The sequence below is a fragment of the Hakea prostrata genome, chromosome 5, assembly GCF_041222555.1.
Source record: "Hakea prostrata isolate BN-2017 chromosome 5, UWA_Hpros_2, whole genome shotgun sequence".
Taxonomy (NCBI): domain Eukaryota; kingdom Viridiplantae; phylum Streptophyta; class Magnoliopsida; order Proteales; family Proteaceae; genus Hakea; species Hakea prostrata.
Window position 1 is genome coordinate 51,660,107 of NC_142604.1, and position 22,522 is coordinate 51,682,628.

Sequence of the window (22,522 nt, forward strand, 5' to 3'; positions counted from 1 at the left end):
CTTGTTCTTATTTGATCATTTCTTCAAACCATAGGGAGCCAGATGCAAAATAAAACTTAAATTGGACTAAAAGTGACTTGGATCAAACCTCAGTTCCAAATGAAAATTACCCTCTTTGTAATTGTTCTCCAACAAATTTTCATTTTAATTAAAAAATTCCCCACATTTCTTTTTAAGTCCTTAATTTCAGTGATTTTAAAGTTTTGATGGAATTTGAGTAGTATGTCACAAACAATGACACGCGTCAATCGTACATGCATTCATTTCCCACCACCGGTATGTGTCTCTTAATCCATACGGTGTACACTACTCGTGATGTCTGAGCCGTTAGATGCCGCCTATTCAGAGAACCAGGAAAATGAACACATCCAACGGCGGACGCTCACTGCATAAAGACTGCAAATCGTTCGTTGCGGTTGAGGTTTTAGCAGTAGAGACTAGAGAGTAAAGAACAGCAGAGAGAGGTGCTCCAGTCTCATCAGCGCGTTTCACCTGAGCTGCTGAATTGTTTCAAATGGAGCTCTGTACATCTTCCGCCATCTCCAACCTTCCGCAGAGAAGATTATTTGCTCTGAGATCTTCTCCGCAACCCTTTATGGCTTCTCTGCCTCCCAAGAAAACCACAATCTCATACAGGAATTCAGGTTTGCTTTCCATTCCATCCTCATTTTTAACTACAGATTCTACTCTATCAGAAACCTAGATTTTTGTTTCCGAATTTGAATTTTGGTTTCTTATTCTTGTCTCCTTTGAATTCTTTATCCTGTTACCCTTGTTGCCATCTTCTTCTTAGTTTGCTTCCTAAATCGCTTTCTTTGATCCTGTTGCTTGAGTTATGTGTTATGTGGAGTTGAATAGAGTGTCTTAGTGTTGTTTGGGCTTATAAAATACGGACACGATTTGGAAACTTGGTTGTAGATTAATTGATATGGGTAAAACTAAAAGAGTAAATTGCACGGGCACCCCAAAATGGAGGCCTCAAAGCACTGACACCCCACTTGATGTTTAAAAAGCACATAGACCCCAAAATTAGATTTTCATTGGATATATTCGTCCAATTTGTCACTGAAAACCTTTCTGTCACTGTTTATTATAGGGATATTTTTAAAAATAAACAGTGATTTAACTGTTTTCAGTGATATATTTGACAAATATATTCAACGAGAACCAATTTTGGGGTTCTCTGTGCTTTTTAAACATAAGATGGGGTGTCAGTGCTTTAAGGCTCCCATTTTGGGGTGCAAGTGCAATTTGCTCAAACTAAAAAGAGACTCAGTTTTCCCCATCAAGCTATGTTTCTGTTGTTTAGGGCAAGGTTTGGTTCATATAAGGGTGTGGCATCCCTTTTAATGGGATAGACCGGTTTCATTGTGGAAGCTGACTCTCTTAGCAACATGCCAAGTTATCTTGAGTCAATGCTTGACATTGACATATCGGCGAGGTAGGTCCATGCTATTGAAATTGCCTAGTGAGCTGTAATAATTTGTTAAATAATTTAGAAGTGTGTTAGTTATGTATGATGTCATAAATATTTGATCGCTTGCATAAGTGGGCTGGTTCTGAATGTCGGAAGGCATTGAGTCCTGGAGGAGTCAGTCTATCTGAATCATTAATCTATGTTACTGCTTGGTCATGACAAATTAGCAGGTTCTTGCTGGGTCAGCATCCCTGAGAAGTTCTTTTTAAGGCTATAGATCTATTTGTGTATTTCCTATATAGGGTGTCACTAAAGTGTTTTTTGCTCATAATCCATTCGAAGCATATTGATAGTGAGGCATATAGGTTTTATTGACACACCTAATTCTTGGTCGGGGTTTCTAAAGTGGATCATGTTGGGCCAGCTAGGCCTTGGCTACTGCATCAATTCCGCTTTATAACAGTTTATGTAGATAGTTTGTGTGTGCATCAAAATTTGGACTCGATATATGAAGATTAGTGTGCATTTGGGGGGGGGGGGGGTTTCTTCTCTGAGTTTGTTACTGGAAAGGAGGAGAATATCTGTGGAGAAGAAGTTGCAATAGCTAATACATCTTTTACTTTTATAATTTGACCAAAGAGATTGAACTTACTGGAAAAAGAATGCTACTCAGATCTGATTATAATTTGCTTCTCAATTCTGTAAGGAAAGGAGCTAATGGTATTGACCTCTAGAACCTACAGTTGTGGAGATGGCACTTGGGATCAGCTAAATTTATTTCTATCTTTTTGACTTAGCACATAAAGTGACTATTTAACTCCCAAATATTCTCTAGTTTTCTGTTTTCTTTTCTTATCACATGTAATGCCCAACATTTCTTCTTATGATTATTTTGCGGATATTTACTTCGAATAGAATGAATTTTCGATGCATCAACAACTGTCTTTTTCAGGATTAAAAAAAAATCCACGCTTGCTTTGTGGATGCTATAGTAATCAATTATTGCTAGTTTTACTTAGATATGAGCCTCCTTTTTTTGTCTTTTTGGGATCTTCCCAGGTTTGCACCTTGTCTCTTTCCCTCTGCCGAGAGCAACAACCTCTGAAGAAACCTCAACTAGCATAGATGAGAAGTCAAGAGATACACCTGATGGAGTAATAACGATGGAAGAAGCTCCAGAAACTGAAAGAAGAGGTTCTTATGAAGCAATGCCTTCAGAAGCATCTGAAGAAGCACCTACTGGGGAACAGATGCAGATTGTTGAGCTTTTCGACAACCTTAATGTAAATTTCACTCAAATTTATAAATTTTAACTTTATATATATATATATATATATATATACAGTCTATACAGGCTTCTACATATATATATATATATATATATATATATTTTACAGTCATGCAGGCTTCCAGAGTGTGCAGGTTTCCTTTCTGTAAGCAATGTGCAGTTGCATTCTCATGAACATCATTCTGGTTGTGTACATCACTGTTGAATTGGTTGTTGTATGTACTTGCAGTGTTCATTTTGTTGGTAAATATGGTCACGTCTATACCTGTCTGTGCTATGAAATCAATGTTACTCATTTAGATGGGTAGGCCCCAAGGAGATTTGAACAAGGTGTGGTCTTTTGCATCTGAGCTAAGCCCTTGGGTTTTGTTGAATTGGTCTTTGGTTCAAATTCTATAGGATGGTAGATATGGCAATGTTCAGTCTTTTTTAGCTGAGTAAATCCCTTGGGGTTTGTTCAAATGGTCTTTGGTATATCATGCACGTTCAAATTCTTGTATGTTGGCAAATATGGCATCTCTGAGCTGATTGTTGTCACTCCATGTGCCCCTTTTATATGGGAAAACACCTTTGTATTTTGTAAACGCATGGTCTTCTTTTGGGGTCTTTGTAGTTTGTACGTGATATTTTGAATAAAATCCCTCGTTTGTGATATGAAATCAGTGCCAGTTAGTAGTGAAATGTTTGGCATTCAAATACTACTTAAAGTTATGTTTAACAAGTTCATGTGCTCTCCAGGTTCCTAATGTAAACCCCGAATCTAGGGTTAATCTTCAGGAACAATTCAGTGAGACAGCAGTAATGTTAGGGTTTTACAACCCTGTGTCTATGGGGTAGGGCTGCTTTTGATTGATTCTAGGGTTGGGGATAGGATACTCAAGGTTTGGGTATAAGCTGGAGGCTAGGGTTTAAAGAAATTCAAATCGGATCTTTGCTGTGTTATTTTAGATTTGAATCTCCAAGTTTATGGTTTTGGAAATTTAGGGTTTGTTTGAAATTAGAGTTTCTATGGGGTGGATAGGGTTAGGGTTAAGGCTGAAGGTAAACGAGGGGTAGGGGATGACAATTCTAAAAGGACGTAGGTTTTGGTTGATGGGTTTGAAAGATCTAAGTGAAAAGAGGCTAGGGTTTCTAGGGATTTTGGGAATTTAGGGCAGTAAAGAAATCAGGGTTTAGACTAGGGTTTATTTGGTCTGATTGGGCTGAATTTGAGAGGGAAGGTCATTGGGGATGGGGGATGAGGTTCTTTAAGTTTGGGACATATCTAATGGTTAGATTGCCGTAGATCTAACCTTGAATTTTATGTCTTTTGAGAAGTCGAAAATTCCAGAAAAATTCACGAAAAACAAAAAAGGATATGGGATTAGGGTTTAGGGGAAGAAGAAGAGATTAACCTCTCTAGGGTTTAAGGGGATGATTAGGCCTAAGGTTGGGATCCAAAACTAGGGAAAGGGAGGGGGAAAAGGTTTTTAGGGAGGAGAGGTGATCTAGAGTTTAGGATTTGGAAAAATTATGGCTGCTGCAGGCTACAGGGAATGAGGAAGAAGAAGGGTTATGAGAGAAGAAGATAAGGAGATAGCAGTGGCTGGGGTTGGGGTTTTGTTTGCATTTAGTGAAAACTTGCAGCAATTCAGAGCACCAACTGCAGCCACAGGCTTCCCATTGCAAGGAAACCCATGACTCCGATTAATTCACCTTCAATCTCAAGTGATGTGAACAAGTGCTCCCCCTAGCTGAAACCCTGGAGTGGGCCCCAAGGCCACTCCAAAGTGTCGCACCCAGGGCTGGCTGGACCCTCCCTCCTAAAGGGGTATTTGGGTCAATTCCAGCCCTTGATATCTGCTGGAACTGAATTTCAGAATCTATTTCTTAATTTTCAAGAGTCTTGTTTAGTTTAGAAGTCTTGTTTCGATTTGAGGTTGAGTTCTTGAGTCCTTAGGAGTAATTCTGTAAAGAAGGACTCTTGTGAGTTTTTTATTACTAGAAGAGTTCTTTTCTTTATGTTGGAGTCCTAGCGTCTTAGGGAAATCTATTTTCAAGAAGATTCCATTAGTTGTTTAGTTTAAGTTAAAATCTTTTATTTGTGTGGCTGAAATTAGTTGTAAGGGAGATCCTAAACTATAAATGATTCCCAATTAGATTTGAGTCTTTAGAAGGCTAAAAAATCCTAGTCTTTTCATTGTATTGTCAAGTCTGATTATTGAATAAGAATTGAGTTTGAGTTAAGGATCAAGAAGGCCACGGTGGAGTAGAAATTGAGAGTTCTTCTTCAAGATCTGCACCATCTTCAAGCTTCTACCACTCTTCTTCCAGTCTCCAGCAACTACAAGTCTACAAGACATTAAAGCAGCTTCCAAGTAAGTGCAGCAGGCCCCCATCCCCTCCCACAACCTCCTAAGACCATCGCACCAACCCCAGCCCCTCTTCCCCTGCTTGCGCAAACCCAGAGTCCCTCCTCCCTTGCTGTCACACCCCTGGCAGCACCTTCCTCAACACCCAACAGCCTGAACCCTTCCCCTACCCCCTGCAATCCTTTCCAGCCCCTCCCCTGCCTCTCCCCTCCCCTGCAGCTCACTCTTTCCCCTTCTTTTCTCTGTCAGCTCCCCTCCCACCCCTCTTTCTGACTTGTCAATCATCAGGAAAAGATTGCCCAAGATCTTGAAGAAGAAGAAGAAGAAGAAGAAGAATTGAAAGATTGCTCAAGATCTTGAAGAAAGTAAAAACAAGAAACAAGAAGAAAGTAAAAAGAAACAAGAGAAAGAAAGAAAAGAAGAATAGGAAATAAAGAATTGAAAGATTGCCCAAGATCTTGAAAACCCTACCCAAGATCCATTCCCAGACCCCTAAAATCTTCTCTATTGGTTCATCCAGGAATCATCCCCACAATATTCTCTACACCTACCCATATTAATCCCATTATTCTTAGGATGATTTATTCTTATCTTCCAAATCATCCCATGGAAATTTGGTAACTTCCTTAGTTTATCCCCATCAATCCATATCACTCTTGAGAGATTCCCACAACTTTCTTAGAAGCCCATAAACACCCTATACAATTTTAGATTTATTTGCCAGAAGATTCTGGGCAAACCCTTAATATTAGGGAGACCATCTAGGAACCTTTAACCTAAATTTGGGTTGGGTTTCCATCATCAAGTTTATTCAATATTCAAAATTTGTCCTCTCTACAAGATAGGGGCTATATTTGTAGCCTTACATGACTAGACTTATACTGGGACTCAACATTAGAAGGTGATTCACACTAGGACTCTTATTGGACTTTAGGACTCCATTCTAACAAGGACTCTGATTTATCCTCCTAAGATGAATGAAATTACAAACATGTGTAGGACTACACTACTTGTAGAAATTGGAATACAAATAAGGGAATCCCTCTCTAAATGGGACTTGTAAGTTGACTAGGACTCTTTAATAATGTACCCCCCCCCCCCAAAAAAAAAAAAAAAAAAAAAACCTTTTTCCCAATATTTGGGCTACTATTGGAGGAATCCCTCTCTAATTAGGACTCCTAGCTAGACTAAGGACTCTTTCATAACTTAACAAAGGACTCATATAATAAAATAAAGATAGGCTTGGACTTTTAACAAGATTCTGATTTGGGCTAAAGATCAAACTGGGTTGGGCTAGGAATGACTAAAATGCCCCTATGATGGCTGAGTTTTGCTGGGTTACTTACTAGGCCGTAGGGTACTAGCAACCTCCTTGAGCCATCTTTGGGTGGTCCTAGATCCAGTTCACATTGGTTCCAGGTTTATATAGTATACTGGTGATCCATATTGTATAGGTTAAAGGATATAAATCCAATTCAAGCAGGCTATTGGCTGGTTCTAGTTTTCTGAACTACTTGTTGGGTTTCAAAAAATTGGGAAAATCTCAGTGATGCCGAACTTACATGGTAAAAAGTAGACACCCCACAAGTATGTAATACCGGCAACCATCCCGTTTTCTATTAGAATGGTCAAGTTTAATTATGAAAAGACCTTTCTATCCTTCTTATTTTTATTTTTATTTTACTTAATCCTTTTTCCAACTCACATTTAAGCTTATTTTTTTTCTCTCTTTTTTTAAATCATCTCAACCATTTTAGGGATTATGAAGGGTAATGAGGTGGCATGGTCATGTTCAACGGAGGCCTGTAAAGTGTAAATGTCATTATACTGAGAAGCGGTATCATCCAGATTGAAGGACTTAAAACAGCTAGGGCAGACCTAATATAGTCTTAAGAGAAGTGGTGAGGAAGAATATGCATAGCTTAAGCCTTTTATCTAGCATGGCCTCAAACAAAGCTGATTGGAAGGAAATGATCCATGTAGTTGGACAAAGCTTGTTGTTGTTGTTGTTGTATTTTTTAACATTGCTAATGGAGCTAGAATGAACTGATTATCTTATAGAACTGTCGAGGAGATACAAGTGGAGCATTCAAAGGAGGAGAAGGAGGGGATGTGAAAAGATCTTGCAAACACCTTTGCTTTTAGGGCTTCTTGAAACCTAGAACTGGCAATCTAATTAGCAACTTCCAAAGCTTCCAACCATTTCTTACAAACTTCGTATCTACACAAAATCCTAACAGGTGTAGGATGAACTTGAACGGAGCACCATAGCTTTTAGGGCTTGTTGAAACCAGGATCTGGGATGATAATCGGCAGCTTCAAACCTTGAAATATTTTATTAGACTCATCAGCAAGAATGGAAGTGGCAATCTTGATGCCTATGACATTCTCTAATTGCAAGAACAAAATGCAGCAAGAAGGATAGAAGTGACGATCTTGATGCCTAAAATATTCCCTAATTGTAAGAACAAACTACATCAAGAAGGATGGAAGTGACGATCTTGATGCCAAAACATCAGCTATTTTCAATGAGAAAATATTAATGCTTCTTTACTAAGGTTAAGAAGATAAACTCAGATAAGAATAAGGATAGTTCGGAATTATGAATTATCCAATCATGACTTAACATAAAATGCTAATAGAGTGCACTATTGTATAATTTTATGTTATATTTTTGGGTGACTATATCAATTTGACATACTTTTGGGATGCCTGTGCTTTTTACCATATATCTTGGGGTGTCTCTTAAATTTTCCTTATAAGGTTTACCTTATGGTTGACTACTGTTGTACAGCATGATGTTCTATCCCACTTACTGGTTTCTTGCCCCTTTTTGAGTTGGCTTCGTGCAGGTATGGTGAAGATTTGAGAATTTTGAATGAATTTTTTTCCTGGTTCGGAACTACACAATTAGATACCAAAAGATTTCTTCTTTAATTCAAATCACATACTAAAGGGTTCTTGTTGGAAGGTAACCAAGATATTGGAGGAGGGAGTGTCAGGGTACCCACCTTACATGTTCTTTGGGTTTTCAACCGTAATGCTTTCAGGAGCTACTCATTACAATCTTATGGAAATGTTTCTGGGCAAAATTCTTGTGGGGAATTCAAAGCCTAATCTTATGCATCTCTATGGGGAACTTTAGCTTGCATCCATCAATTATTTTTCTTAAAATAGACCTTTGGAAGTGTTTACTGGTCCAGTTTATCCATTGAGTTAATGGCTACTGCTTATCAAACCCAGCTAGAAGTGAAGGGGTTTTGTATTTTTTTTCTGCTTCAAGGTCTTGTTTCCAGATTTTCGTTTTTCCCCACTGGCATTAGTTTGACATTGTTCCATGCGAGGGAGAGACAAGTCGGTGTAGATTTGTACTTATTAGTTTAGGACTTCTCTCGGGCCTATAGATCTGTTTGATGGATGGTATCTAATTATTACATGTCATGGTCGATTTTAGGTAGAATTCACCATGAGAAAGGATTAGAGTTCTGCTTATTTATATGAGTTTTTCATGGTATATTTGTACTCCCCATCTGTAGTTTTTTAGTTTATATCATGGTATTTAGAGCATTAAAAACTTGTGTGCTGTTTCTGAAATACCAAAATGACATCAAAATGCATTATGTCAAGATAGAGACTTATGTGATGTTCTTACGACACTTCATTACTAACACCTATTCTGTTGAGTTTCTTGCTGGGTATGTTTCTTTTGTGATCATGCATACCAGTATCTGTCTCAACTATTAGGTTTTTGAAAATCTCATTTGTGCTCTTTAGTTACAAGGTTATCTCATTGGTATCTACTTGTGTGAAAAACTATTGCAGTTGGACTCGGAAGATGCATACCCACTAGTCCTATATGGAAGTGGTGCTTTGGTTGTGCTGTGGTTACTATCGGCTTTGATCGGTGCCATTGATTCTATTCCTCTGGTAAGATTTCTGTGGCTTTTCGTTGGAATTACAATTTTCTGTATTGGTGGTGGAGATTTTTCTTCCCCTGCTGAGATGTTCATCTTCCTGTGTTACAGTTTCCAAAGCTGTTGGAAGTTGTGGGTCTTGGCTACACGGTCTGGTTCAGTTCCCGCTATTTGATCTTTAAGGTGAAACCCTTGTGAATATCACTTTAAACTTGTCCATTAATGAAAAAGTCCTACTGATTAGTTTTTGTTTGTTTTACTTTGTGCAGAAAAATAGGGATGAGTTTTTTGCTAAAATTGAAGAACTTAAGCAGGAGATTCTCGGATCAACCAGCGATTGATCAACCTGAAGTTTGATGTTAGTCATCTTTTCATACACTCTTTTGTTGGCTTTGTGGAGGAGCTAAGTTGTTTTTTTTTGTCAAATGGAAAAGAATTCTTCATAGTTTATATTATTTACAGTAACAACTAGCTACCGTAGTAAAAGAAAGAAAATTGTGTTAGCATCTGACCTTGCAGAAATCTTGACTTGGCAACAAGGACTGTCGTGATTAGTGCTGCACCTGGTCGTTGGATGACTTCTCTCCATAGGTGGGAAATTGGTGTAGTCGGAGATTTAAGACATTCATGCTTTGACAGGGCTTGGACACGGTCGTTTTATTTCCCCAAGTCACAGAACTCCCAGTTGGGTAAAATTTGAGTGTATTGTAAATTTTAAAAAAAAAAGTTTAAATTAGGATTCGTCAGGGATGATGCATTGAAAATAAATAAATAAATAAATAAATAAATAAATAAATAAATAAATAAATGAAAATCATCAACTTGATGAATCTGATTAATGGATATATAAATAAATAAATGAAAATCATCAACTTGATGAATCTGATTAATGGATATTTAAAGATCTCTAGTAAACCCCGAGGGGTGGCTCCATAGAAAATCAACGTCTCCAAGTAGGAGGTCAAAAAGTTCGAATATCACGTGGCTAGGGTCGAATTCCTAGCTTATTTTATGTATTACCTCTATTTTTAATATATAAAACTTTTTGTAATTAGAAAAAGAGAATCTTTAATTATATGAAAAGATAAGTTTGGTAGGAGTTTGAATCCTCTACTTGTCAAGGTTCCTGGTTGTGTTTTGATATTAATTCATCATATAGTAAAGATGGGGTCTATTGGGTTTCACCTATAAGTCATCTTGTTAGCATTTAGAGGTGAGTTTTAGCTTTATTGTGTGGTGAAGAAATGTTAAGGGAGTGACTGTCTCAATCCAAACAGGACTCATTTGAACATGACTCATTTGGGCAGTATGGCAATTAATAGAAAGAGAATTTTAAGAAGTAAAATATGCAGTTGGTAACGTTTTCAGTATGAGAGACCAATTTTTATGTAAAATCATTTTTTAATGTTTCTATGCTAAAGAACGTTCTTTGCGGGGAATGGGCGTTTGATAAATCTATTTTGAAATATTTCCAAAGCACTTTTAGAATAAGTTGGTGTTTGATAAATTTGTTCTAAGGTTTCAATTGGATCAATTTTATCACTTTGTTTATGTTCTTTAGTAAAAACATCTTTTTGATATTTTGCAAAAGATGTTCTTCACACAACTTTTCTGATTGATCTATTCTTAAAGAACAGAAAAACAAATTATTTTAGGGTTTGTTTGGTTACATGAGTCTAAAGATTTTAAATATCTAGAGATTTCAAATCTATAGATTTAAAATCTATATAGTTATAATTTATAAAATTAGATGTTTGGTTGTGGAATGAAATATGTGGATTCATCCTAAAAAACTATTTGATCGACATGATTTTTGTGAATGTGCAAATGTATAGGTTTTTCAAAATCTCTGGATTTCACCCCTTACCCATAAATCTACAGATTCACGTTTTTAGTGTAAAAAGGTGAATCTTTAGATTTCATGAATTTAGAGATTTTTACAACCAAACGGGTATAATTCTCAGATTCATGAATCTAGAGATTTGAAATATTTGGATTTATATAACCAAACAGGCCCTTAACAAATGCCTCTAATCCACTCTACTATTTTCAAACACCAAAAATGTTTTCTAAGAATGTTACCAAACGCACCAAAAGGGGTGCATAAATATTCTATCTATTTGTATTGGTATGATCAAAAGCGTGGATTATAACGATTATAACGTATTGATCATATCTTCTTTTATAGACATTTGTGCCCTGTCACTGTCACAGCATAACATTATACTTTTTGGTTGAAACAACATAACATTATACATCAGCTTCTATCTATAATTTATCAATTCCCATTCTTTGCTTTTTATGATTCCTCCAACCTTAATTTGGTTATCACTTTTCTACCTAACCAAGAAGTTAGGAGCTTCTTTCTTGGGAAAGGATGGTCGATATATCTGCTTTCTTGTGCTCGCTGCTAAGGTGAAAGGCACTTTTTCTCTCTTACCCTTTTAAAGCCAACATGTGGAATAATTTTGCTTAGGTCATTACCGTCAAGCAAGATTTCAGACCATCAAATCCAACATTTTTGTCGAAATTAAATTTCAACAGTTGATTTTGAATGGCCAGGATCGAAATTTTGATCTAACGATCCAAAATGCTTTTCTTAATCGTCTTGCGCATTAAATGCATAGGACTGAAGAAAAGTCCTATGTGGAAGGTGGAAGAACGGACTTTGCTTCAGTCCTGTGCATTTAATGCCCAAGACGATTAAGCAAAGAATTTCGGGCCTCGAGAGCGAAATTTCTCGACCATTCAAATTCAACGGTTGAAATTAAATTTTGATTGAAATTTCGGATTTGATGGTCCAAAATCTCACTTGACAATTAATGCGCATAACCCAAGCAAGATTATACAAATACATGCTTTCAAATTTGGAACCATGACTAGGCTCACGAAAGGAATGATGTTAGTTGGGTCTTGATGTTCTTTTAGAGTCGAAGTCTCTTCTGTCAAAATATTGGAGTCCCAAGTCAAGCCACAATTTTACGGACCTTGCTTGGGTCCTGCGCCATAAATGCGTAGGACCATCAAACCATGCACTTTGGGCGGTGGGATCAGAATTTCGGTCGAAATTTCGATCTCGACCTTTAAAATTCAACGGTCGAAATCGAAATCTCGACCGAAATTTTGGATCCTCCGGCCGAAATTTTGGCTTGATGATCCTGCGCATTAAATGTGCAAGATACAAGCTTTTTTGCAATTTTACAGGCTTCAGTTCGAAAGAGCTTCTAATCAAAATCATGGCTCTCATCCCAACTCTCAATTTCAAATATTTTTTATTTTCAAAAATGTATTGCAGTCTTTGCAGTCTCTTTCAGGGTTCACTTTATTTCTTATTTTTGGCTGTCAATATTGTCCCTCCTGCAACATCACTGTGCTTCAATTTTTCTAGTTTTAGTGGATCAGAATCTCATATATGGTATTGTCACTAGTGATAGTGTGATCGAGTGGTGTGGTTTATAATACTCGAGTTTAGCTCTGGGACAACAAGACAGGAATTGCAACTAATTTCAATACTCATTTCTCCTTCGCATTTGGTGATGCCATAACATTAATCTGCAATATAGACAACTATTATGAATTGCTTTGGAGATGCATGGGCTTCCTTTCTCCCTTGCTCCCAATGATTCAGAAATCACTGGGGATACAAGGGTGGTGGTTTTGGTCTTTTCAGCAAACTACCGGACAACAGTTCTACAACTACTGGTACAAAACCAACCAATAATTCCATCAGGTGAAGTTCTATACGTTTTGAAATGAGCACTGGGATCCTTGCTAGTAGCATAGGTATCAAGATCTCCTCCCACATGATCAAGGTTTAAAGTATCCTATGACATGATATATACTAGTTGATACTTATATATATTGGATACAACCGATACGATATACGATATACGCAAGGAACGAAAGTGGATTTCGGTTATCCATTTACACCTTTAGGGATCAACCGAGACCACCGAGCTACTCTGAAACTCTGAGACTATCCAACCCCTCTCCTAAAGCAAACAACGTGGCCGATATGATAACCATTGCTTCTCTGGTGAGGATATACTGAAATGACTACTTTCTTGTAGTGATCACATATTATAACACCCCCCAAGTAAAGAGGACTCAGTCACCTGCACAATAAACATGGCCGGCCACTATCTGATCTCTAGTTCATGGATGTCTTACCATTTGCATCAGGCTGAATAATTAATATTTGCTAATGTTAAAAGAAGAGCATTAGGAGCATTAGGACTAAAATAAATTTTATTCGTGGATTGTACCAAGCAAGCCAAGAAATCAGCATGATAGTTTACTTCCCCCACAAAAGATGTTCAAGAATAATGATTTTTATATAGACAAAATAAGAATGAAAAATCACAACAAGAAGAGCCCAAACTGCTTGTCTATCCAAAAAGAAATAAAACACAAATAACATTTTTTTTTTTTTTTTACCTTGGCTCAACTAAACCCTAGACAAAAATGAAAGACGAAATTCCGTAAGTAATGATAAAGGTATATAAAATCTTCTTCCTCTATCTTGGAGGACATGATGATGTCTGCAACTAGTAATAGAACTAGTAATCGATCATTTTGCCCAAGTAAATGAGCATGTTGATGAGGTGCATTAGAAATTTATTTATAATTACAAATAAAATGAGTTTGACCGTCAAAGAAAGCATCCAAGCAAGCGGAGCAAGCCATGAACCACGACGACGACCACCACTTCTTCTTCCCTTGTTGCTACGGTGGTGGAAGAAGTACCAGTATAAAACGGTGAGTGTGAACAAAGTGAAAGTCCAGCCGCCTTTGAAATCCAAGGTTAAATGCACTCTTTCCCTTGTTATTACGGTTGATAATGAGAACCAGCTTCGGATTCCAAACAACCCAAACAAGCTACAGCAGATTACCAACATATCCGCTACATTATATTTGCATACCTGTGGCTGGTTGCTCTCTTCCTTTGCTTCCATCTGCACTTTCTGGTCTTCCTGCATTGTTGGTTTCATCTCCTCTTGTTCCTGCACTTCCTTTGCTTCCATCTCCATGGATTTGAGAGAGGATCAAAGAGAAATTAACGTGAGCAGAGAGACGTTTCCAAGTTTATATATATAGACCCTATAGAGTTGAGGTGGTTCACGACTCCTCATGATTTGTGCTAGCAATTTGAGGTTGGTTATTAAACTAAATCATGTTTTCAATGGCTGTATCCAACGGTGGTGGTGGTGGAGTACTCTCATGCTTAACCGTTTTTCGAGTTATTGTCTAACTGTTATTGTGATCACATCTGAACTCTTCAGAAAGAGGGAGAACAAAAATAAAATCTAAAAGAAATCGAGAATTGGGTTTCCACTTTGATGCCTAACTCTTTGCTAGTGGGAGATAAAGAGCCGCAGTTTATTTGTAAATTTCTTTGATTTATTGTATTAATGATAAGGTTACTTTGAGAAGGTTTTACGTTAATATATAATAGAATCTGATTTGGAAAAGATTTTACTTTATCTATATTTTTATTAGCAACTTTTCTTTTGGAAAAGTAAATTTATTTTAGGGGCAAAATCAAAATCTTTGAATTTGCACCTTCCTAGGGGAATCTCCCGGGTACCAAATCAAATAAGTAGCCCCCTAACTTTTATCGAGCCCCTTGTTTATCTCTTTGTTCATTTCTCTGGTTTCCCTACTCATTGCTCTTTGTGTTTTCTTCAGAGAGGGTTCCTTGCTCCTCTCCTTCACTCGTTTAACTCCTCTTTCGAGAGAAATTTATTTTCTTTTCCTAGATCTTATTTTTAGATAAACACATGTCAAACATCCAACTATGTTGATGGAATTTATCTCCCCTGTTTGATCCACTTGGCATTAAGTTTAAATTTTGAATTCTTCAATAATTTGTGACCTAGTTGAACGCTAAATTTGAAGGTTTCCATAGAAGATTCATAATGTCGGTTTCCGTCTCTTTTTCACATCTTAGTAGATATTTAAACAGATAATTGAAAATTCGAATTTGATTTGTATTTGTATCCGTTCAAGAGCATTAGACTTTGATTTTTTTGAATTCGGATTTGAATTTAGATGACCCGATTAATAATCGGATGGGAATTCAATTTGAATTTGGATAATCTAACAATTACTATCTGTATCAGGTTAAAGTTTAATTTGGGGGAATAGATCATTATCCCTTCATTAATTTTCATTTATAGTAACTAATTACATTAAGCTACAAATAATTACTCTAATCGGATGTTGGATATTCAAAGTTCAAACTACATCCGGATATTTTTATCCATCCGATTACTTTGAATTCGGATAGAATATTATCTAAAAATTCGATTATCTAAACAAATTCGAATTTTGTTATAAATTTATGTATACGATGGATATCAGATTCAAATTAGGATAATTTGTTTAATAATTCGATTTGAACTAAGATGTTACTATACTCATGCCAAATTCAAGCCCTTTACATTCCTACCTCTTAGCCAATGAGAGATAAGTCGCAACTTTAATAGAAAATTTTCTTGATTTATTGTATTGATACGGTTAGTTAGAAAATGTTCTACACAAGTAGAATTTGATTTTTAAAAGAATTAAATTAACCCATATTTTGATGTCTATCTTTGGGGCAAACAAACAATTTGATGAAAACTATATCTAAGTTTTCCCTAGCACCGTTTGTTTGTTGGAATAAAAGTGGGTGGGAATGTTTGAAAATTTTTTCCCCCACCTCATGAAATATCCCTAAAGTGTAATTTATTTGATTTACTGGGGGTAAAAAAAAGTTGGCAGACAAGCTTCTTTAAATTAAGAAAACTTGTCTGTTGAAATAACATACTAACTTTCCCCTATCATACATTTTCAAAATTCTACAAAACAGGTGAAATTTTGTGGAAAAATGTGGAAAACAATGACCTACATTTAATATTTTTCCACAAAATCATTTCATTTCTTTTCTTTCTTCCTCACCCCATTACTTGTGGGCCCACATGTTTAATTTTTCCACCCCACCTTTCCAAATAAATGCAACTATAAGGTTACCAAAAAATGGTTTTTCTAACTCAGTTATGAAATTTAGAATTAATTTACATATACAATCCTTAGGTTTTCAATTAATTACGTTTCTATCACATCAATTTATTCTATAAGAAATGTCCTATCATTAACTTAAGAATATCTTGAGCATAGTGCGAAACTTCAACGAATTTCAGTCAAAATAGAGCATAGTGCAAAACTTCAGCCGTAATATGGCCAAATTTCGACCCTCCATTTTAAGAGTATTTAGGACCTGTTTGATTACATGAGTTTAGAGATTTCATATATATAGAGATTTCAAATTTATGAGGTTATAATTTATAAAATTAACTCTTTTGTCAACGGAATATATGAAATGAAATCTCTGGAGTTGGGAGAACCAAACGAACCCGCCCAAATTCGTCGACGAAAAAAAGGCCACAGTTGAAATCCTCAATCTCGTTATTCATTAAATATTTTAAAATTGCTGTGGTTATCCTTGATATCCTGTCAATTAATGAAAACTGAGTATTTAAATACTGAAATAACACTCTTTACAAATTTGATGAACATTCATAATTCATTACTCAATTTTCTACTCATTAAATATTTAAAAATCAAAAGCTGACAGTCTCACCTGAACACAACAAACAAAATGCATGAGTTGCATTAAATGTGTTGACAAAAAAAAAAAAAAATGTTGAAGAATGAAATTCACTTTTTGTTAGAGGTGTTTTTTATCCTTTCGTCATGGTGGTTGCAGACTCGTAGAGACGAAGGCTGAAGCTCGTGATGGTGGTTGCGGGCCTTCCGGCTAGGCGTAGCATGCGTCGTTATTTTAATGGTGATCCAATTGAAGAAAAACAGAGACTAAGATAGAGTGCTGAAGATCGTTTCTTCTGTTGTTGGTTTCTTTTTTTTTAGCACCATGTATGCTTAACCCACTTCATATTTTTTCAGTTTCAAGAATTTAAAGGACAAAATGGTCATTGTACACTAGCAATTAATAGCCACTTGTTCTGGATTGAGGACGACAATAGTAATTCTAATGAGTACAAAATTCGATACATGATTTCATTATAATAAACATAGGTGGTTAGCAAATTCTGTACAGCTTGAGCTATTCCAAAAATTAAATTGAGTGGCTAGCAAAATTTAGGATCGCTGGTAGAAAACTGTGTTTTTCCCACATTTTCACTATATATTTACGAAGAGAACCCATTTCTTGACAATCTAGACGAATGCTAAGGCAATGTGAGGACAACACATAGCTCACTTTAGTGCTGCGAATGGTCGAGATCAAACAAAGGGAACCCATTTCTTGACAATCTAGATGAATGCTAAGGGGACGTGAGGACAACACAGAGTTCGACTTCAGTGCTGCAAATGGTCGAGATCGTCCATTTCTCAAAAGTAGTTATTTTTTAAAAGTAGCTATCTTTTGAGAAATGGACGATTGAGATTGAAATCTCGATTGAGATCTTGATCTCGATCTCGTCCGGTCGCTATAGGTGCTGTGCATTAATTAATGCGCAATACTCAAGCAATTTCAGGATAACACAACCTTCTACCTACAATTAGTTGACAGCCCCCCCCCCCAATAAGTAGCCCCCCCCCAATAAATAGTTATTTAAAAAAAAATATGGTATCACTATCGAAAGGAAGATAATATTTATATAGTGGAGATCCTCTCCACCTAGGTAGGCCGTCCCCAATCCCCCACACTCACATAAAGCTTGAGATTGGGTTGTTCGTGGTACAGATGCATGCAGGCCCATGTGTGAAGGTTGGAGGATAGGAGGACGGGTTGTTGAGGGGGGAGGATCTGCAATCAATTTAGGCATTTAATTGCCAAAATATTACTGAAGTTTGAAACTCAGATGGCCTTGAACATCCCTTTCGACCTCTGTTTTAATTAACAATGACTGGCCATTCAACACAGGCCCTTGAATTTTGTCATTTGCTAGCTGCTCTTATCTAGAAACCTGACTGCGTACGTATTTGCTTCCCTTTAGTTGTAGGAGATTTTTCATGGTATATCATCTAAACAGAAAGTCATGACGATTCCAATGTTGAAGCACCAAGGAATTTTCTTTTACCACACCAAGAACACTATTATTCACCTTCCATCTATAATTTATCAATTCCCATCCTTCCCTTTTTTTTTTGATTCCTCCCAGCTTTGGTTATCAATTCAGAATAATCAACCCAGAAGGTATCAGCTTGCTTCTCGGGGAGAACGTGAAAATCACTTCATCTCTCTTCTGACCCGTTAAATTCAGCCAACGTGTGGAAGAACGTTCCAGCACGCTTTCAAATTCAAGGAACCACTGATCGGTCTCCTTTACTTCCTTGTATCCTTGAGTTGACTCTGTCCACTCTGTCTCCAAGTCAAGCATCCACACGAAGTGTATACAGTTTCAGTTCCAAAAATTTTCAAACCAAAATCATGGCTCTCATCTCATCTCATCGGTGAATTGCAAATATCTACTACTGGAATTTCCAAAGATGTATCGCAGCACTCTCTTTCAGGGTTCGCTTCACTTCTTACTTTTGATTGTCAGTATAGTCCCTCATGCAACATCACTGAGCTTCAGTTTGAATGGATCATAACTTCATGACCTTGTCACGGTGGCAGATGGAGCGGTCTATGATCAATTAATCGACCTCACAACAAATCGACGGGATAAAGTCGTTACTAATAGTGTGGGTGGGGTGTTTTATAATACTTCAATTCAAATTTGCGACAAGAAGACAGGAAACCAGACCAATTTCACTAGCCATTTCGTCTTCACCATTGGAGATGCCAAAATCGCTGCTATGGAGATGGGCTTTACTTTCTTCCCAATGATTCCGTAATCAATAGGGAATACAAGGGTGGTGGTTTTGGTCTTTTCAACCGTCATACTACAACACCAAGAAATAGTTCTATCATTGCAGTGGAGTTCGATACTTTTTGTGCTAAGTGAGTGGGATCCAGATCCAAGTCACATAGGCATCGACATCTCTTCCGTCGTATCTGTAAGTAATAAATCATGTAATTATTCTCTTTGGACTTGGATGAGAACTAATAGTGAACCTTGAGAGGCATGGGTTAGTTATGATTCAAGTTCCCAAAACCTGAGTGTGGTATTGACTTGTGCTAATAAATCTCTTTCTAATTGTGAGACCTGTAGCCTCGACTATACCATTGATCTGAGGGGATATCTTCCAGAAAATGTATTTGTTGGCTTCTCTGCAAGCACAGGAGAATTTTCTGAGCTACATCAGCTCAACTACTGGGAATTTAGTTCGAGTTTGGAGATTATTGAGACTTCCAATAATACTGGACCATTTGTAACGGATGGGGGACCCAATGAAACGGTTGGCTTCCCCCACCAGGGCCACCACCAATTGAAGTTATTCAGAAAGGAAAAATTGGGATGGCAGCGTTAGTCAGATTCGCCATAGGTGGAGGTTTTGTTGTGATTGCTATTGTACTGGGTTTGATTCTGTTTATCAGGCGAAGAAAGAAACAAGAAAACAATGCAAATGATGATGTGATATTAGATTTGCCGATGGGACCTAGGGAGTTTACATTCGCTGAATTGGCTCGAGCAACTAAGGACTTTGATGAGGAACAAAAGCTTGGAGAGGGAGGATTTGGAGGGGTTTATAGGGGCTTCTTGAGTGATATCAACAAGGATATTGCTGTGAAGAGGATCTAGCTCTAAAAGTGTCTAAACAAGGGAAAAGGAAATATGCATCTGAAGTGAAGATCATTAGCCGATTACGGCATAGGAAGCTTGTGCAACTTATTGGATGGTGCCACCAAAAGAAAGAGCTACTACTTGTCTATGAGTTCTTGTCCAATGGAAGTTTGGATTTGCATCTATTCCGAAACAGGGGTTCCTTGGCATGGGATCTAAGGTACAAAATATCTCTTGACTTGGCCTCTGCATTGCAGTATTTGCATGACGAGTGGGAACAATGCGTTGTTCATAGGGATATCAAATCTAGCAATGTAATTCTAGATACCCATTTCAATGCTAAGCTTGGGGATTTCGGTTTGGCTAGGCTTGTGGAACATGATGAGGGGTACCCACAAGCAACAATAATTGCTGTTGGTAACACAGGAGACAATACTACAGCGCTACAAACACAAACGACCAATATAGCTGGTACCATGGGACACATGGCTCCGGAATATTTAAATAGTGGTAAGGCTACCAAAGAATCTGACATCTATAGCTTTGGCATTGTTCTCTTAGAAATTGCTTGTGGGAGAAGGCCAATTGAGATTAGACACACCCAAATGAAGTGAATTTGGTAAACTGGGTTTGGGAGCTCTATGGAGCACAAAAGCATCTTGAAGCTGCTGACTCAAGTCAATGTATGGATTTTGATAAGAGACAAGTTGAACGTCTGATAGTTGTTGGCCCATGGTGCGCTCATCTAGACCCCAATCACCGACCTTCCATTAAAGAAGCTAATCATGTTCTCCAATTTGCTGCTGCATTGCCCATTCTTCCACCTAAGATGCCTGTGCCCACAAATATACCCCCTCTTCCTTTCAATGTGTCTACATTTGCAATTGCATCATCTCAACCTTCATCCAGCAACGGCACCACTAGTTCTTCCAAGTTGAACAAGTCATCAGTTGATTCATCTTCTCCTGCTATATCACTCTTGAATAATCCACGTTAAGTCGATATCTAATGTCTGATGTTCATTAATATTGAAGCCTCCCCCCCCTAAAAAAAAGTAGAAAATAACTCTCTCCAATGTACTTTTGTGTTGCATTTCTCATTTAGGTTTCTTTCTTACAACCTAGCATATCATTTTATTAGTAGGATACTCTAATTGTTGTAATATTGTGATTGTATTTTGGATTTTTTACCATTCTCTCCACTGAGTTTCTTTGTGTAGGTATTCCCATAGTAGATGACATTCTTATGATAGTCATAGTAATAAGGCGTGATCCTTCTATTGACTTAACCCAAAAGAAGAATCCTCCTGCCAATATCCAATTTTTATGGATACCGAATGAGAAATAGGGAAGCATTGGAGAGAGAGAGTAACTGGGACAACGAATGAATATGCGAGAGATCCAAGTTATTGACTTGACCCATTTGATCCAATGTAATTTGAATTGTATGGTATTAGTGCTTTTTGCGCTTTAATGATTATGGACCTGCTTCTCCTGTTACTCATATTATTGAAGAGTTGTTGTGCAACTTAATATTAATGGCTAGCAATCCCCATCAATTCTCTACTCTGTGGATTAGTAGAGCAGTTAAAAGCCCACCCTCCACCCTCCCACAAGGAGGTCCTGGGTTCGCACGCATTTGGTGGCACCTATATTAATAATATTCTCCCCCTATATATAAACTCTTCAACTTCCAAAAAAAAAAAAAAAAAAAAAAATCCCCATCAATTGGGTTATACTTGTATCTCCCATTCAAGCTTTGAGTACTTCCCACCTACTTCAATGGAAGTTAAGATCAATCATTAGTGTCAGTTCTCTTCTTCATTATGTTTGTCTTTGCTTCTATGGATCTCTACTCTGTGGTATCTCAAGTCTACTACCCCAAAAATAGACCCTCCTACCCAACAATCTCCAATACAAGAATTGCAGACAAAACCCAAGTTCATATCCATGAAACCGCCATCTCGATGATCAAACGTGACAAAGATCCAGAAGGAGCCTTAGAGACCTTTAACATGGTGGCCACTCAAAGGGGCTTCAATGAAACCTCTTGACTTACTCCACTAACGTTAACAAGCTAGTTTATCCAAGAAATTCAACGCCGTCAATGCAATTCTTTGTCAGATGAGTCTTGAGACCTGCAAACTCCATGAGATGTTCTATTCAATCCAGCCAATTGTTCGTGAAAAGCCCCTTACTGAAAGCTATCAGCACTTGTCTCCACCCCCTTGTTAAATCAGATCCATGTGATACTCGATATTAAAATCGCGTGGTTAAAGCTCCAGACCTCTTCTTTGTTATGGTTTTTGCCAAGCGAATAGCTCTGATGGAGTAAAATTATCTTTTCTTTTGGGTAACTTTCATTTGGACCAAAAGTTTGACCCAAGTCATTTTTAAACCATTAAAAAAAATTGACATCTTGTATTTGCCTCAATGGAGGACACGCAATCATAGACTAACATACCTTTATGTTTTTTTTTCTAAAGAGAATTTTATGCCAGAGTTCCTACTTCTTGGGTAAAACTCGGGTTGGATCTTTATTGTTACCAAAATTATGTCTAGGTCTTATTGAAGCTAATAGTCACATGGGTGTTATTGTTAGACATGAAAGGACTATAGTACCGTCATCTTAAATTAAAAAAATGAAATTACAAGTTTACGTCCATACCTTAACCTTTATAGCCCTTCATCCATATTCTTCCTTCACCTACTACAAAAAACCTGACCACCACCTATATAGTTTTTGTTCTAGCTTCCAAACTTTTAAAACTAAAGAAGCCCCAGACTCATAGAAGTGGAGATCCTCTCTACCCAAGGGAAAGTCCTTCCATCCTCCTATACTCACATAAGGCCTAACACAGGGCTTGCCCATGTCAT

At 37.3% G+C, this 22,522-nt stretch overlaps 1 protein-coding gene and 1 pseudogene across 1 annotated transcript; both read left to right on the plus strand.

Annotated features, from left to right (window-relative positions):
- Positions 1 to 408: 408 nt before the first annotated feature.
- On the plus strand, positions 409 to 9,748 carry LOC149016459 (protein CURVATURE THYLAKOID 1D, chloroplastic-like). The gene is made up of 5 exons (XM_089154592.1): positions 409 to 644; positions 2,477 to 2,700; positions 8,879 to 8,983; positions 9,082 to 9,153; positions 9,240 to 9,748. The coding sequence occupies exons 1-5, from the start codon at positions 515 to 517 to the stop codon at positions 9,309 to 9,311; spliced, it is 603 nt and encodes a 200-aa protein (XP_089010718.1). The 5' UTR covers positions 409 to 514; the 3' UTR covers positions 9,312 to 9,748.
- Positions 9,749 to 12,254: 2,506 nt separating this feature from the next.
- On the plus strand, positions 12,255 to 20,643 carry LOC149016460 (L-type lectin-domain containing receptor kinase IX.1 pseudogene; annotated as a pseudogene).
- Positions 20,644 to 22,522: the final 1,879 nt, after the last annotated feature.